The 16,462-nt window shown below is 43.8% G+C and overlaps 1 protein-coding gene across 1 annotated transcript in view; it reads left to right on the top strand.

Moving 5' to 3' along the window:
• The window catches only part of afap1 (actin filament associated protein 1), a 405,203-nt gene that overhangs the window by 261,796 nt on the left and 126,945 nt on the right, over positions 1 to 16,462 (top strand). The window contains exons 7-8 of the mRNA XM_070871376.1: positions 6,540 to 6,632; positions 16,032 to 16,119. Coding sequence (XP_070727477.1) covers positions 6,540 to 6,632; positions 16,032 to 16,119 — 181 coding nt within the window. The remainder of the gene's footprint in view (positions 1 to 6,539; positions 6,633 to 16,031; positions 16,120 to 16,462) is intronic.

Here is a 16,462-nt window from a genome sequence, read left to right as displayed (position 1 = left end):
AATTCCAAGGAGCAAAAGTGCAGATCCACCTAATTCCGGGGGCGCGACCCATCCATCGCAAGGCAAGAGCAGTACCCTACATGATGAGAGAAAGGATAGAGATCGAGCTAGACCGGCTGCAAAGAGAGGGCATCATTTCACTGATCGAGTTCAGCGAGTGGGCCAGTCCTATTGTTCCAGTCCTCAAGGGAGACGGCACCGTCAGAATCTGTGGCGATTACAAAGTAACGATCAATCGTTTATCCCTGCAGGACCAATACCCATTACCAAAGGCCAATGACCTCTTTGCAACGCTGGCGGAGGAAAGGCGTTCACGAAGCTGGATCTGAGTTCAGCCTACATGTCGCAGGAACTGGAGGAATCATTGAAGGCCCTCACCGGCATCAACACGCACAAAGGTCTCTTCATTTATAACACATGCCCATTTAGAATCCGATGAGCGGTGGCGATATTCCAGAGAAACATGGAAAATTTACTGAAGTCTGTCCATAACACCGTGGTCTTCCAGGACGACAACTTGGTCACAGGTCGGAACACAGTCGAGCACCTGCAGAACCTGGAGGAAGTTCTTCGTCGACTCAACCGCGCTCGAAGTGCATTTTCCTGGTGCCTGAGGTGGAGTTCTTGGGAAGGAGGATTGCGGCGGACGGCATCAGGCCCATCAACACGAAGATAGAGGCAATTGAGAACGCACCAAGGCCACAGAACGTGATGGAGCTGCAGTCGTTTCTGGGACTCCTGAACTACTTTGGTAACTTCTTATCGGGTCTCAGCACACTGCTAGAACCACTACATGTCTTACTACGAAAAGGGGGCGAATGGGTTTGGGGCAAAAGTCAAGAAAATGCCTTTGTAAAAGCAAGAAAATTGTTATGTTCAAACAAATTGCTTGTGTTGTATGATCCATGTAAGCGTTTGGTACTAGCATGTGATGAGTCGTCATATGGCGTCGGGTGTGTATTGCAACAAGCTAATGATTTTGGCAAACTGCAACCGGTTGCTTATGCATCCAGGAGTCTGTCTAAGACTGAGAGAGCCTACAGCATGATTGAAAAAGAAGCGTTAGCGTGTGTCTATGGGGTAAAGAGAATGCATCAATACCTGTTTGGGCTAAAATTTGAATTGGAAACTGACCATAAGCCACTTATAGCCCTGTTTTCCGAGAGTAAAGGGATAAATACCAACGCATCGGCCCGCATCCAGAGATGGGTGCTCATGTCCGCATACAACTGCGCCATCCGCCACAGGCCAGGCACAGAAAACTGCGCCGATGCTCTCAGTAGGCTGCCATTGCCCACCAAGGGGGTGGAAATGGCGCAGTCCGCAGATCTAGCCATGGTTATGGAAGCATTTGAGAGTGAGCAATCGCCCATCACTGCGCGGCAGATCAAAACCTGGACCAGCCAGGACCCCTTATTATCTCTAGTCAAAAGCTGTGTGCTTCATGGGAGTTGGTCCAGTGTCCCAGTGGAAATGCAGGAAGAGATTGCGCCGCTGGAACAGCTTTAAGATGAAATGCCTATACAGGCAGACTGCCTTTTGTGGGGAAATCGAGTAGTGGTCCCCAAGAAGGGCAGAGACACCATCAATGACCTCCACAGTACCCACCCAGGCATTGTAATGATGAAAGGTTTGCCAGATCCCACGTATGGTGGCCCGGTATCAATGCGACTTAGAGTCCTGCGATCACAGCTGTAATACATGCTCGTAGTTAAGCAATGTACCCAGGGAGGCGCTGCTAAGTTTATGGTCTTGGCCCTCCAAACCATGGTCTAGGGTACACATCAACTATGCAGGCCCGTTCTTGGGTAAAATGTTCCTTGTGGTTATAGACGTGTACTCCAAGTGAATTGAATGTGAGATAATGTCGGCTAGCACGTCCGCTGCCACTACTGAAAGCCTACGGGCCATGTTTGCCACTCACGGCTGACCCGATGTCCTGGTGAGCGACAACGGGCCATGTTTTACCAGTGCTGAGTTCAAAGAATTCATGACCCGTAACGGGATCAAACATGTCACAACTGCCCCATTTAAATCAGCGTCCAATGGTCAGGCAGAGAGAACAGTGCCAACCATCAAGCAAGGCTTGAAGAGGGTAACTGAAGGCTCACTGCAGACTCGCCTATCCCAAGTCCTGCTTAGCTACCGCACGAGACCCCACTCACTCACTGGGATCCCACCTGCTGAACTGCTCATGAAAAGAGCATTTAAGACAAGGCTCTTGTTAGTTCACCCTGATCTACATGAACAGTTAGAAAGCAGGCGGCTTCAACAAAGCGCATACCATGATAGCGCAAATGTGTCATGTGAGATTGAAATCAATAATCCTGTATTTGTATTAAATTATGGACAAGGTCCCAAGTGGCTTCCCGGCACTGTCGTGGCCAAAGAGGGGAGCAGGGTATTTCAGGTCAAACTTTCAAATGGACTCATTCACCAGAAACACTTGGACCAAATCAAACTCAGATTCACTGACTATCCTGAGCAACCCACCTTGGACCCTACCTTTTTTGATCCCCCAACATACACACCAGTGGCAACCGGCACCACGGTTGACCACGAAGCAGAACCCTTCATCCACAGCAGCCCTGCAGGGCCCAAGATACCAGGCAGCCCAGCAAGGCCAGCTGCACAGCAGCCCAACGAGGACCCAACAAATGATTCAACAACACCAGCTTTCACACCGAGACGATCAACCAGGGAAAGAAGGGCCCCAGATCGACTCACATTGTAAATAGTTACACTATTGACTTTGGCAGGGGAGCGTTGTTATACATGTGGACTTATATTTACTCTGTACAGCCACCAGAGGGCTCTTCCACTGGAGTCCCAAGGGATCCTATAATCTCTTGGGAGCACAGGTATTTAAGGAGGCTTCACAGGTTGGAGAGGCACTCTGGAGACCTGCAATAAAAGACTAAGGTCACACTTTACTTTAAGCTCACAGTGTTCAGTCTGACTCTTTTTCCATTCACAGCACTTCTGACTCAGGCAAGAGTGCAACCAACTGAGTAGGTGATCAAGGGAGGGAGAAGGAGGAGATCTTCACTAGACTGACTCTTGGGATGAGAGGAGAGATTGAATAGCTTGGGCCTATATTCTCTGGAGTTTAAAAGAATGAGAGATGATTTCATTGAAACATATAAAATTCTGAGAGGGCTTGACAAGGTAGATGTTGAGAACTAGGGAGCATAGTCGCAGGATAAGAGGTCAGACATTTGGGACTGAGATGAGGACAGATTGCTTCACTCAAAGGGTTGTGAATCTTTGGAATTGTCTATCCCAGAGGGCTGTGGCTGTTCAGTCGATGAGTTTATTCAAGACTCCGATTGCTAGATTTTTGTGAATCAAGGAATATGGAGATCGGATGAGAAGGTGGAGTTGAGGTAGAAGATCAGCCATGATCTTATTGAATGGCAGAGCAGGCTCGAGGAGCCGAACGACCTATTCCTGCTCCTATTTCTCATGTTCTCATGAGCCATGGCTAATATTTGTATTGAGGCTTTAGAGGTGGTACAATGCAGATTGACTAAAATGCTGCCTGATATGAGGAAATACAAATACAAAGAAAGACATGAAAAAAATTATCTTTTTTTATTAGAACAATACAGATTACAGGGCAATTCTGATAGAAGTGATTAAAATTGTGAAATGATTTGACAGGGTCGACAGAAGCGGACCATTTCCAGTCATTGAGGGGTCTAGAATGAGGGGCTATAGATATTACATTAAAAGAGTTTCAGAAAAGAAAGCTGGAGCAACATCTTTACACAGACAGTTGTGAGGCTGTGGAATTCATTTCCAGGGTTAAGGGTTGAAACGGAAACTATGTCGGCATTGAAAATTGGATGAATGAATGAAGGAAAAGGGATTGAAGGGATATGGGAGCAGGGTGGATAAAGGTGATTAAGACTCTTTGCTCAGGTGGAGGGTAAACACTGATATGGAATGTTCGGGCCAAATGGCCTCTTTCCATGTTGTAAGTTCTATGTATTTCAATGTATTTAAACTATTAAAGCATTGTGTACAATTAGTCAGATGGACAGTGTAATGTCATATATGGAGCATATCTTAAAATATATGATTAATATGGTACAGAACAGTTGAGGATTAACTTTCCCACTTCACAGTCCTGGTGGGGTGCCTCCCCTGTCAGGAGCACACATCAAAAATGTATATACATATTGCACACGATTTTCCAACCATTTAAAAGTAAGAAATAATAAACTTTAGGAGTTCACCATGATAGATGTTTTTCACTTGTTGTCTCTAATCCACTATGGCACCAAAAAAGAACACCGTCAAACATTGCATCTCTGTCCCAGTCTATAATCTAGTTAAAGCCAGAAAATCAGTTGCAGTGTGCATTTGGATTTCTGATGCGCAGTCCCGGTGCACTAGGCTGCCTGCCAGGAGCACAGTCAAAAATTTACGCTATTGATCTTCACACTTTTGAGTTCCTCTCCAGTCTCATCAGGCCCAGTGTCTTCGAGCACCTCGCTGCTTGCCCTTGCTGACAGTCTCCTCTCAAAGAATTACTGTTTTTTTCTTGGGGGACTTCACTACTTTGTAATCCTTGCCTTCCTATGATATACAACTTGCTATAAAAATAAGAACAGTTGGGTTTAAAGAATGAATTGTCCATTTGAATGTCATTTTCAGAGTATGTAAGAGCTATTAACTTAACTTCCAGATATATCCATCATGTTAAAAAAGAGACCTGTGGCAGTTTGGAATTCATTAGTTCTACTGAATCACTAACTAGTCGGTTTCACACCTCTAGATATAAATTATGTCCACAATCTGTATTTTGGTGATAACAGATACTAACATTGTAATCCTAACTCTGTAATCTGTTTTATATCCTGAAGCTTCTTTCATACTTCCTGCCAGCTCAGTCGAGCACGGAGCTCTGCTGCACTATGGCACCAAAAGATTGATTCTTTTACCCCTCCCGAGAATGGCTTCAAACATTGCAGCTCTGTCCCAGTCTACAAATTGGGCTTTTCAAATTTGGCAGCCAGCCAGAAGAATAAAGATTTGCTCTCTTCTGCACATTCTACTGTTGGCTGAATAAAACTTAACATTTCTATCAATTAGCAGGCAATTTAGGTGATTGTGAAGTATGAAACCACTGTTACTACAGGTGCACTACAATTGGAGGATTTTCTGCCATTGCTATCAAATTCATATTTCACAAGTTCAATGACTGCAAAATAAGCGTCAGTCACCACTTTGATTATCAGATGTTTAAATCTAGAACAAATACTGTAAGAGCCTTTCTACCTAAAACATACTCCACAGTGGTTTGATATTGCTTGAAATAAGTATTATGGTGCTTTCTGAATGCTGTAGTCACATGTTAAGCGGTGTGTTTGAATAGTGACCATTAAAGCTGCCAAATTATTTTCTACATATTAACCAGCAACTTCCATTAAAGTAAAGCTGTGCCAAAAATCACTTGCTGAAACGTGATTTAAAATGCTGAAAAGAAAACAGCTACTCAATTATATTTTTAAAGAAAACATTGATTGACAAATTGGGGAGAACGCCCCTTCCCTCTAAATTACAAAAATAATAAAGCTATTTATGACTGCCTTGTAAGTCACTAGATCTTTAAGACGTGTTTGTGTTTAAATGGTCCAAAGTTGAATGGACTGTAGGCAGCTTCAGAAGGTTGTGGTAACAATGGAACTGTTGCTTTGTCAGCAGTTTTGTTTTAAAACAAACCATGATCAGGAAATTTATTAAGGAGAACACCCTCTATTTTTTCATGAGGATTATATCACAAAAATCTTTCAAGTGCGCGTGATTTTTCTCCTTACTACTAGAAGCTAAAATAGTCAATTAAAATATGACATGACTTAATTTCATATCCGAACATTGAACACTAGGGGCTAGAAATTGATCAAAGGCTACCACTGCCTGTTTACTGCCCCCAAAAACACTAAGATTCTGCAATTAACACCAGCGGAAAATTGATCAAAAAATAGAAAAAAAACCGGCCAGTATGAAAAATGGGCTTTGCACGTGGATTCTCGGCGATAAACGCAAATTAATTCCAAGGCTAGAGTCGGAAGGGGGATAACACGTAAAATATTTTTTCAAAAAAAAAACATCGGAAAACATTCACAGGACCCTTTTCCACTGAATTGCTGCAAAATAATTTTTTTTTTTTAAACGTTCACTTACTGTTTTTTGCAGGGTTTCATACCCATCGTCCATCGAAAGTCTGCACTGACTGGGCATTTTTTTTCCACCAAGAAGTACGGATCACCGCTCCCACCAAACTCGGGCAGGAGCGGTTTTCCCAGCGTTGCACGCCGGACCACTCCCCAATGATATTCCGAAACGCCAGCGTAAGGCTTTGATGAAATTCCTACCAATGAAACACCGCCCAAAACAAGGAAATACCACCGAGAAACGCGGCGGTGGGCTGATGAAATTCAGGCCCCATGTATTTACAACTATGATGCAACTTGTGCATTTCAGTTTTTATTTTGTTTTAATATTTCTTCTTCTTGTGCTGTTATTTTTAGGTGATAAAAGATGTTGTTGTACTTTGCAATGTAACTACTGAAACAGATGGATCCATGACAATTTTTCCTGTGAACAAGGCAGAACTGGAAAAGGTAATAACATATAGATTTTCCCAATACTACTTTCCAGGCCTAGCTACATTTTGTACATAGCGGTAATGGGATTTCTGAAAGTAGTTATTAAATCCACTGTCAATTTTGTATTGGTTTCATAGATTCAAAAACCAAATGACAAGTAATCTCTTTTATTTTGTTAATTAAAAGAATAAGCCCTAATTAGCAAAGAAAAACATATTCATGTCCTTTCTGAGGCTAGATGTGGAAATATGAGGGTGAATTCAGCAGGGCTTTACTCCCCGCACAGAGCCTTGCAAGATAGTAGCATAGATTAGAGATAGGGCTATAACATTGTTGCTCAAATCTCTGATCTGAGCTCACACCTCGTGATGCACCATGCTGTGGGTCTGGAGCCTTGCTGGAAAATTAGCCTCAACTTCTAACCCCCTTCTGCTCTCGGAGCAGCAATCTAGAAGACTGTGAATAAAATGGCCGCAGTTTCATGCAACTGCCATTTTGAGAACAAAATCTACTTCCTCTCTTTTTTATTTCTTTCAGTTTATCATGTGTATGCATATTTGTTTTTGTCCATTATTCAAGCTTTTTTGTGGTTCTTTGTTTCTGTCTATTTATGTAGCTCTTTCCCTTTCTGTTCCTTTTTCTAAGCTCTGTTTCTTATCTCCTTCATCCCTTTATAAGTGCTACATGTTAGTCATGGTTTGGGTTGGCTCAACTTTTGATTTGTCTTGAGAAGTGTGGAAAAGAAAACAAGTTATGCATGTTCCAGACAAAAAACCTAGTTGTATTTTAATTATACGTGGTCTAAGGAAGTGTTAATCTATCTGACTGAGAAGTCTGAAAAAATAAATTAAACACATTTCAGACTTCCTTTATCCCACAGGTCCTTAGGGAAATTAATCTAAAAAACCACACATGCACGAGGTATAAACTAAATAATTGTCAAGAGAATAGGGACTGCTATAATAATCGACTAGCGGATGACTAAAGCCACTATTAGAACTACAGTGCACTCTCATTTATCCGGATACGGATCTAACGGAAAACCCACTGTAACGGAATTTAAAATTCTGCTGCACAATTGCTAACAATTGCACAACGTGACACTCACCATGAGCAAGGACTCAGAAAATCTACTGTAAAAATCTGAAAACTGAATACACAAGTTCACCCTCCTCTGCCCTTGCTTTGCTGGTGTGTGTGTGTGCGCGCACTGCTGTAGCCGCTGTCTCTCGCGGCCGCCGCTGACGCTGGGAACGGGGGCAGTGTTGGTACCCGGTTCCAGGCACAGAACGCAGCCCGGAGAGTGCGCTGAACCCCGGAGCTAGACAATCTCCTCCCCGAGGCCACCTGCTGCCACTCCCAGTGCAGCATTCGTCCCTCTGCGATTACAGTCCAGTGGAAGTACATGCATGCTGGCAATGTCCATCTTTTGTATACTTAACTGCCTTGTTACTGTTTGTAGCTGATTATATTTATTCATTAAAGTTTTAACTTTAAAATGTAAACTCGCCCTGACGGAAAATTCGTTTACCCGGAATTGCCAAATCCCCGAGCGATCCGGATAAACGAGAGTTGCCTGTGCAAGAAAACACGATAGTGGACAGGTGTAGTATAGTAGATGCATTTATGGGGAATCTAGTTAAATGCATGAGGGAGAAAGGAATAGAAAGATATGTTGTTGGGGTTAGATTAAGAATGGGGGAAGGAGGCTCAGCATAAACACTGGCATGGACCTGTTCGGCCGAATTGCCTGTTTCTGTGATGTAAATACTACAAAATAAATTAATGGATGATGCCAATCCAGTAGATGTTACATGTCTTGCTTTCCAGAAAGCCTTCAAGACAATATTGCATGTACAGCAGTTGGAAGAGATTACATTATATGGTGTCCGATATTACAGTGGATAGGTAACTGGTTGCACTCTCCTAAACAGAGGGTTATCATTGGGAGTAGATCGATACGGGGATAGCCATGAATGGAGTCCCACAGGGCTCCATGTTGGGACCATTGCTGTTCATCGGGGTAGATTTTTGCCTTTACCACCTGGAAGTTAATCATGACCTGGGCGAGCCCAGAGAGAAAAATCTGGTGGGGAGGATATCCCACCTCTTTCTAAACCTGCCAGAATTTCCCTCCATTACTTTAAATCATGCGGGTCATTGCCCGTGAACAGATTACTGAAGCATGTAGTAAATATGAATGCTCTTCAGAAGGGAGTTGGACAAGCTCCAGAGAGAGGAGGGCACTTCCAATTATAAGGGGTATGTTGTGGTTAGCTGGGATTAGATGGTTTTATGGGTTACAGCAGTCTCCTGGAGTTTTGCTTAAGGGAGTCAGAGAGGAACTTCCCAACATTTTCCTAAATTGACTTTTGGTTTTACCCTTTATTTTGTCTCTCCCAGGAGATTGCATGATTAGAGGGGTGGGTCAATGGTGTGTGTGTAGCTGCACCATGTCTGGATCAGGGAGGCCTGATGGATGGGGGGGCCTTTTTCTGCCCTTCGTTTTGTAGGTTTGTAACTCCTTTTAACTTGTGGATTTTGTTCTGCATTTGTCAGGCGTGCATTAAAAGGAATGCAGTGCCCCTCATCCATATCTCTTGTGGATAATGTGAACAGTACTTGTGATTCCCCACAGGCTGAGATCAGTTCCTGATTTCAATTGACATCAGAAGGGGGCACTCACTCTCAGGCAAACCTGAAGGGAAAGCTGCTGATTCGACAGCACCACTGGGGGATTCCCCTGATGGCTTAGTAGATAAATGTACTGCATGGTGTGGTCCTAAACCATACAGGAATATCCCAGGTTAAAACTATCCCTGACTTGTGCTGAGTTGGCTGAATTGAGCTGGGGGATGATAAAGATGCTATAATTTGCTTCCATGGGAGGAAATTTAAGCCCAGAAAACAGGCGGATTTGGGTCAGTTGGAAGATTAAAGTGTTAGGTTTGGGATTCAGATATCTTACGCGCCCACTTCTGGTTTTAATGGAGGAGGGACGGGGGGGGGGGGGGCGGGCAGCTGACCTGCACCAAGGAGGCGGGTAGGTGCTTTAAATATTATAATGAGGCTGCATTACCTAATTTTGAAGCACCATTTTAAATTCAAGTCTGGACAGCCGGGTTTCTCGGACCTTGGGGATCCTGGCAGCTAAACGAAGGCCGAAGTGCTGGATCCAAGAAGTTATACTACCCTACTGGATCCAGTGTACCTCCTCGTCAACCACCCATGGTTGGAACCCCCCCCCCGACCCTTTTGATCTCCCTCACAAGGCCTCTGACCTCCCCCCATGAGGCGCCCGATCTCTGATCCCTCCTCCGGCCTTCCGATCTCCCACCCACCCACCCACTATCCCCCGACCCCATCCTCTCTGGCCTTCCAATCTCTGGTCCCCGATTGCCGACCCTCCCCAGCCCAGCCTCTGATCCCTTTCTCTTCCTCTCTGTTGCTCGGCTGTGACCTGATGCTGCAGGCCGACCTACCCTACAGCCAGCCTCTCAATCTGGCTGGCTGCAGGCAGGAAAAAAAATGTTAATCAGTCCCTGCCGTTAACTTCAGGGAAACTGTTCTCACGGGATTTCCGACTGCAATCCAGCACCTCCCGCTCCTTCCCTGCCTCAGAATTAAAATCCTGCCCCATATATCTGGACTGTGGATGGGGAAAATCCTTATCCTTATCCAGTGATCCCAGCTGGAAACTGAATGGATGTTTGTTGAGTCGGCTACAAAAGCAAAATACTGCGAGGTTGGAAATCTGAAATAAAAACAGAAAATGCTGGAAATAATCAGCAGGTCAGGCAGCATCTGTGGAGAGAGCAATGGAGTTCACGTTTCAGATTGATGACCTTTCATCAGAACTGTTATGACAAAAGGTCAGTGACCTGAAACTTTTACTCTGTTTCTCTCTCCACAAATGCTGCCTGACTTGCTGAGTATTTCTAGTATTGGATGTTTGTTGAGGATGGCATTGCAACTGACGTTGATGCCTTCATGGTTAAATAGCCTGTAGGCACCCTCTGTCCCCGATCACACTGGTGTGTAACTCCCACCAAAGGGCTGCCAATGCTTGTTGAACTGTAATCACGCAAATGGCATCGCCTTCAGCAGAGAAAGAGAGCCACGGTAAAGTAAACTGTAATGATTACTGCAGGCCTTCAACAAACTGCAAGATTGAAATATCCCATAATAATGTCCAAATAAACTCTGATCATTCATACTCTACCTCTTGCTCATGATTGCAAACTGTGCTGGCATATAAGTAGACAGAAAACTGCGACTTGGATTACTAGAATGCTGATGAACCACAGCCCTTCCAGTGCACTCCCACTTTAACTCCAGGAGTAGTGAAACAGAAGGCTGCATTAGGCCGGACCCGGCTATGCTAGGCCATGACTTTCACTCGGGCGTTTCTGCAGAGTCTTGTGAAGAATGGAACTTCCAGCTTCCTGAAACATGGTCTGTGGTGTGGAACGAGGTATGGCTAGGGACATGGAATTTCAGGTCAGGAATCGTGGATTCCAGCCAGTGGAGCATTGTCAGCCAGTAAGCTAAGCAGAAGCAGGCATACCTGGCGGTTCAGTGGTGGGTGTGGACTCATCTGAGAATCCAGGCCTGGATCGTGGCATGAACAAGGAAAAAATATTTTTGAAGAGAGGGCTGAGGTGACACTATTTATTTCCAGGAAGGTGTCATATCTTAGAGAGCACATACATCACATATCCTGTAAAATGGCTGCAAATTCTGATGACCCCTGACCTCTTTATAGTGATGGTTCTTCACTCTCACCTTCTGATTTAATTTCACACTTCTCTCTTTTACTCTACCTCTATCATGATTTTCTTTCTATCTTAATTGTGTCTCTTCTACGGACTGTGCCAACTTTGGTTTTAACAATGAGAATCTGGTTCGTGGCTGTCGTTTGAGAAACAACTCTGCTGGTGTTCTACCAGTAGTTGTGTGAGGAGTATTACGATATGTTATTAGAAAATTTGCCAATTTGTGGTCCAATGACGACTGTCGTTTCTTTGGATTTGGATCCAACATTTGTTTGATGAGGGCACGTTTTACAATTTGTACAGTGCGCTTTGCTGCACCATTCGAAGCAGGGTGGTACGGTGGGATGTATGTTTCACACCATTTTTGCTCGTGAACTGTGCAAATTCTTCTTAACGAAATTGTGGTCCATATTCCGAAACAATTTCTTGAAGGCCAAATGAAGAAGAAAATCTTCACAAAATGTCTAATGTTTTACGTGTTGGTATTTTCCACATTGGAAACTCAACCCACTTCGAATGGCTATCAATCACAATGACCAATTGTTGCCCTTCTAGCTCAGCAAAATCGATATGTAGCCTTTACCACACCCTGGGAGGCCATTGCCATGGCTGTAATGGTACTGGTGGTGGTTGCTTGCTTACCAATTGACATATCGTACACTGACTGACTATGTACTCTATATCTTTATCAAGACCTGGCCTCCATAAGTAACTGCGTGCAAACCTCTTGGTCAAGCTCATTCCCAGGTGCTGGTCATGGAGGTCATAATAATATGGACCTGAAGTTATTTGGTATAACCACTCTTGCATCCCACATGATAAAATCTTTATCGACTGATAATTCATTCCTACGAATGAAGAATGGATGAATATCTTTGTCTGTTACTTGGTTTGTCCATCCGTTTGCAATATAATCATACACCTTTGACATCACTGGGTCACGTTTGGTTGCCTTCCCAATCTCTTCAGCTGTGACTGGCAGTTCATCGATGTATGAAAAATGGAACACCTCTTCCCTATCGGGTGTAACTTGTGATGGGGAAGGCAATCTAGACATAGCATCAACATTACTGTGATCAGCTGATCGTCTGTATTCAATATCATATGTATGTGCTGACAAAATCAAAGCCCATCCCTGCATTTGGGCTGCAGCTAATGTTGGGACTGGGGACATTGGATGGAGGATTGCTGTCAGGAGCTTATGGTCCACAATGAGAGTAAACTTACGACAATACAAGTATTTGTGGAGCTTCTTGCCCCCAAAATTAATGCCAAAGTTTCCCTTTCGATTTCCGCATAATTACGCTCACTGGCACTGAGAGTGCGTGATGCAAAAGCAATTGGTCTCGCCTCCCCACTACGTAATACATGAGAGACTACTGCCCCAACTCCATACGGAGAGGCATCACATGCCAGCTTGATCTCCTGAGATATGTCCTAGTGAACTAACATGGTGCTCTCTACCAAGTTGCTTTTACACTCCTTGAATGCTGTATCGCATTCTTTTGACCACTTCTAATGGACCTGTTTTTTCAATAGATCATTCAGTGGATGTAATACTGTAGCCAAGTTTGGTAGGAACTTCCCATAATAATTCAAAAGACCCCAAAATGATCGAAGTTTAGTGACATTCTTGGGAGTGGGTGTATTTCTGATTGCATCCAGTTTTTCCTTGGTTGGATGTAAACCACCTTTGTCTACTCTGCACCCTAAGTACTCCACTGAGTTTTGAAATAACTCTCACTTGTGAGCAGCCACTCGTACACTATACATCTCTAGCCATTTGAGGACTTCATTCAATATGTTATGAATTTGCCTATTTGGTGCTGAAATGATTATGTCATCAAAATAACATATTACCCCTTCAATACCTTGCAAAATCTGGTTCATTATCCCTTGGAATATGGCAGGGGCGGAAGACACTCCAAATGGTAGTCTATTAAATTGATATAGGCCTAGATGAGTATTTATAGCCAAGCATGACTTAGACTCCATCTAGTTCTAGCTGTAAGTAGGCATTCGTCAGGTCCAACTTTGAGAAAATCTGACCCCCTGTCAATGTTGTGAACAACTCTTCTATATTTGGCAATGTATTGGGGACATTACCCTCTAGTACCTGGTTTACGGTTACTTTACAATCACCACACAATCTTACCTTACCATCGGACTTAAGTACAACAACAATGGGTGTAGCCCAATTACATCGATCTATCTTACAAATAATGTTCTCAATCTCTAATCTTTTGAGTTCTTGCTCAACTTTCTCCTTGAGTGCATATGGTCCGGGACGTAGCTTGCAGTAAACCGATCTAGCGTCCTTCTGTATCCTGACACTCGCCTTGAAGCCTTGGATCGGACTGCCCGTTTCGCAGAGCACCTTCGGATAATTCTTGATAACATCATCCTTTGACGCAAATCTCGTTTCAACACGAAAAATCTCACTCCAATCCAGCTTCAGTGACCCCAACCAATTTCTTCCTAGTAAGGCAGGCTTGTCTCCTGCCACTACTATTAGAGACAAGCTCTGATCTTGATCCTTGTATTTCACCAGTACGGTGATACGACCTACCATCGGAATGTTCTCTCCCGAGTAGCCTCGCAGCTCTGTCTTGGTTTTCTCCAATGGGAAATCCTGCAATTTGTCGCAGCATAGCAACTCCGGTACTACACTCATGGATGCACCAGTGTCGATTTCCATGGGTATCTTGAATCCTGCAACATCAATGTGGATTATGATACTTTTTGAATCGCCGTCCGTTAACCTCATGCACCTGATGACGTTTAACTCTCACATCTCCTCGTCCTGTTCTTCTATTGCTATGTAGTCGCTGGGGATTTCTACTCATAGCTTTGAAAGCTGGTTTACCCTTCAGTCAGCATGCCTTCGCAAGATGCCCAGTTTTCCTGCAGACGAAACACTCTGCCTTCACATATGGACAACTTTGTGCAATGTGTTGTCCCAGTCACCGATAGCAGGACGTCAATACTCTGTTCTCATTTTCAATTTCTGAGACTTTGGGACTCCACCGCCTTTTACTTTGAACCTGCAGGCGGTTCACCTCGGTTGTCTGATGACTGAAATTAGTATGAAATTCTTGGGAATATTGGTCAGCCATGCTCATTGACCTAGTTGTCTTGACAAGCTAAATCAAAAGTCAAGTCAGGCGTTGTCAATAACTTACTTCGGATCGCATCATTTTTCATCCCACAAACAAAGCAGTCTCCCAATGCTCGGTTCTGAAAGTCTCCAAAATTACAGTGAATAGATCATTTTCTAATGCTACAATGTTACTGATATTTTCTTCGGCCTCCTGATTTCATATTCCGAAACGATAACTTTCAGCAATTTCTAACGGAGCAGGGCTGTAATGTTGTTCTAGCTTAGTTAGAATCTGTTTCAGCATTGTATCCTTTGGCTTGTCAGGCACAAGCAAATTTATCAGCATTTCATACAACTTCAGTTAAGAATATAGCTCTTTTTTGTTCCAACACCGCCCAGTTATTGTCTTCATTACCAGGAATTTCGATGATATTTACAGTGAAAAACATTTCTATCCCATCCACATACGCTCTGAAACATTCACAGTCGCATTGAAATTCCCCCACATGCCCTATAACTCCCATAGGGACAGCCATTTTGACTCTGGCCGTTTCACCAAGTGCACTCGTAATTTACCTCGGATTTGTAGCTGTTTCCAAAAACAGAGAAGCTCTCAACGTCTCTCTGTCGGCTGGCTGAATCCTTCACCAACAATAATTTCAGCTTTGTATTATTCAATTACATCCCATTCCCGTCGGCAATATCATATCTTAGAGAGCACACACATCACAGCCTGTAAAATGGCTGCAGGTTCCGGTGACCCCTGACCTGCTGGTCAGGTGACCTGCTCTTTGTTAACAGCATTAGCTGAAGTAACACAGGTATCCACAGTGTGGAGCTACAGACATTACACAAGGCACCTAATTTGCATGGGCTCGTAGGTGGCCAGGCCACTACAGACACTTCTCTGGTATCTCTGCCCCAGGCACTGGTAAATACAGCTCCTATCTGCCAATGGGGAGAGAGGAAATTGCTCCTCTCAGTCTCTCCTCTTTGGTCTCTATGCAAGGATGGAGGTGGGGAAACAATCTAATAAATGTTTAAAAACAAATCCTCACCTTTCTTTGAAGGTCTTAGCCAGTCTACTCACCTGAACCCCTCCCGTTCCCCAGTAGGGCCCATGTCTGTCCCTCTGGAAGTTCGTACACTTCAACGACCAGCCTCCAGTCCTATGCCAGGCCATGGCTGAGCCAGATAAATGGGAACTCCTGGTATATGGAGATCCCACCCTCAGCTCTGTCTCTGTCTCTAATCTCAATGGCTCTGTAAGGGTCAGACGGAGGTCCTGCCCCTTACGAGATCAACTGACAAATCGCGGAAGCAACTGGGTCTTTGCCAATTTCTGATGAGTTCTGCTGAACTATCAGATTCCCCAGGGATTTTGCTAGAAATACCAACCAGGAGAAATGTTCCCATATTTGCTTACAATGTTGCTGTGCATAGCTACCAGAGGAAATCATCCCGACAGGTTTCGTTGGAGGAAATCAGTGGAGAGTTAACAGCAATAGGAGATTGATCATGTCTGATTTGCTCTTGCAGAAATTATCTTCAGAGAGGCCAAATTCAGATGGTGAAGTACATTTGGAGAATGGTACCCATGTTGGAACAGCAGATGGTAAAGACCATGGTAAGTCTAATGTACAGAATTATATTTCAAGTACTGTTGATGGCTCTGCTAATCTACCATGGACCTTTCCTTAGCACTTTACAATGTAGAATTCTATTTTCTTCACCTTTTATTTTTTCTTCATATTGCACAAAATCACATTGCTGAATATCACAAATATTCATACTGTGCCCAATCAGATATCGGTCTTATTTCAAATCACAAAACACTTTGTAATATTTCATTGTGGGAAGTTTATCGCATGGCAGTATTATGACTAGATTTAAAATGTCTCCTTTAATTTTTGGCAGGTCTGTCAGTGTCTTTGTATTGGCTGCATTACATATTACCTGGCTCATGTCAA

This window comes from Pristiophorus japonicus, chromosome 2, assembly GCF_044704955.1.
Source record: "Pristiophorus japonicus isolate sPriJap1 chromosome 2, sPriJap1.hap1, whole genome shotgun sequence".
Classification (NCBI taxonomy): domain Eukaryota; kingdom Metazoa; phylum Chordata; class Chondrichthyes; family Pristiophoridae; genus Pristiophorus; species Pristiophorus japonicus.
The sequence above is the reverse complement of the archived record's forward strand: the minus strand, read 5'-3'. Positions and strand labels throughout refer to the sequence as shown.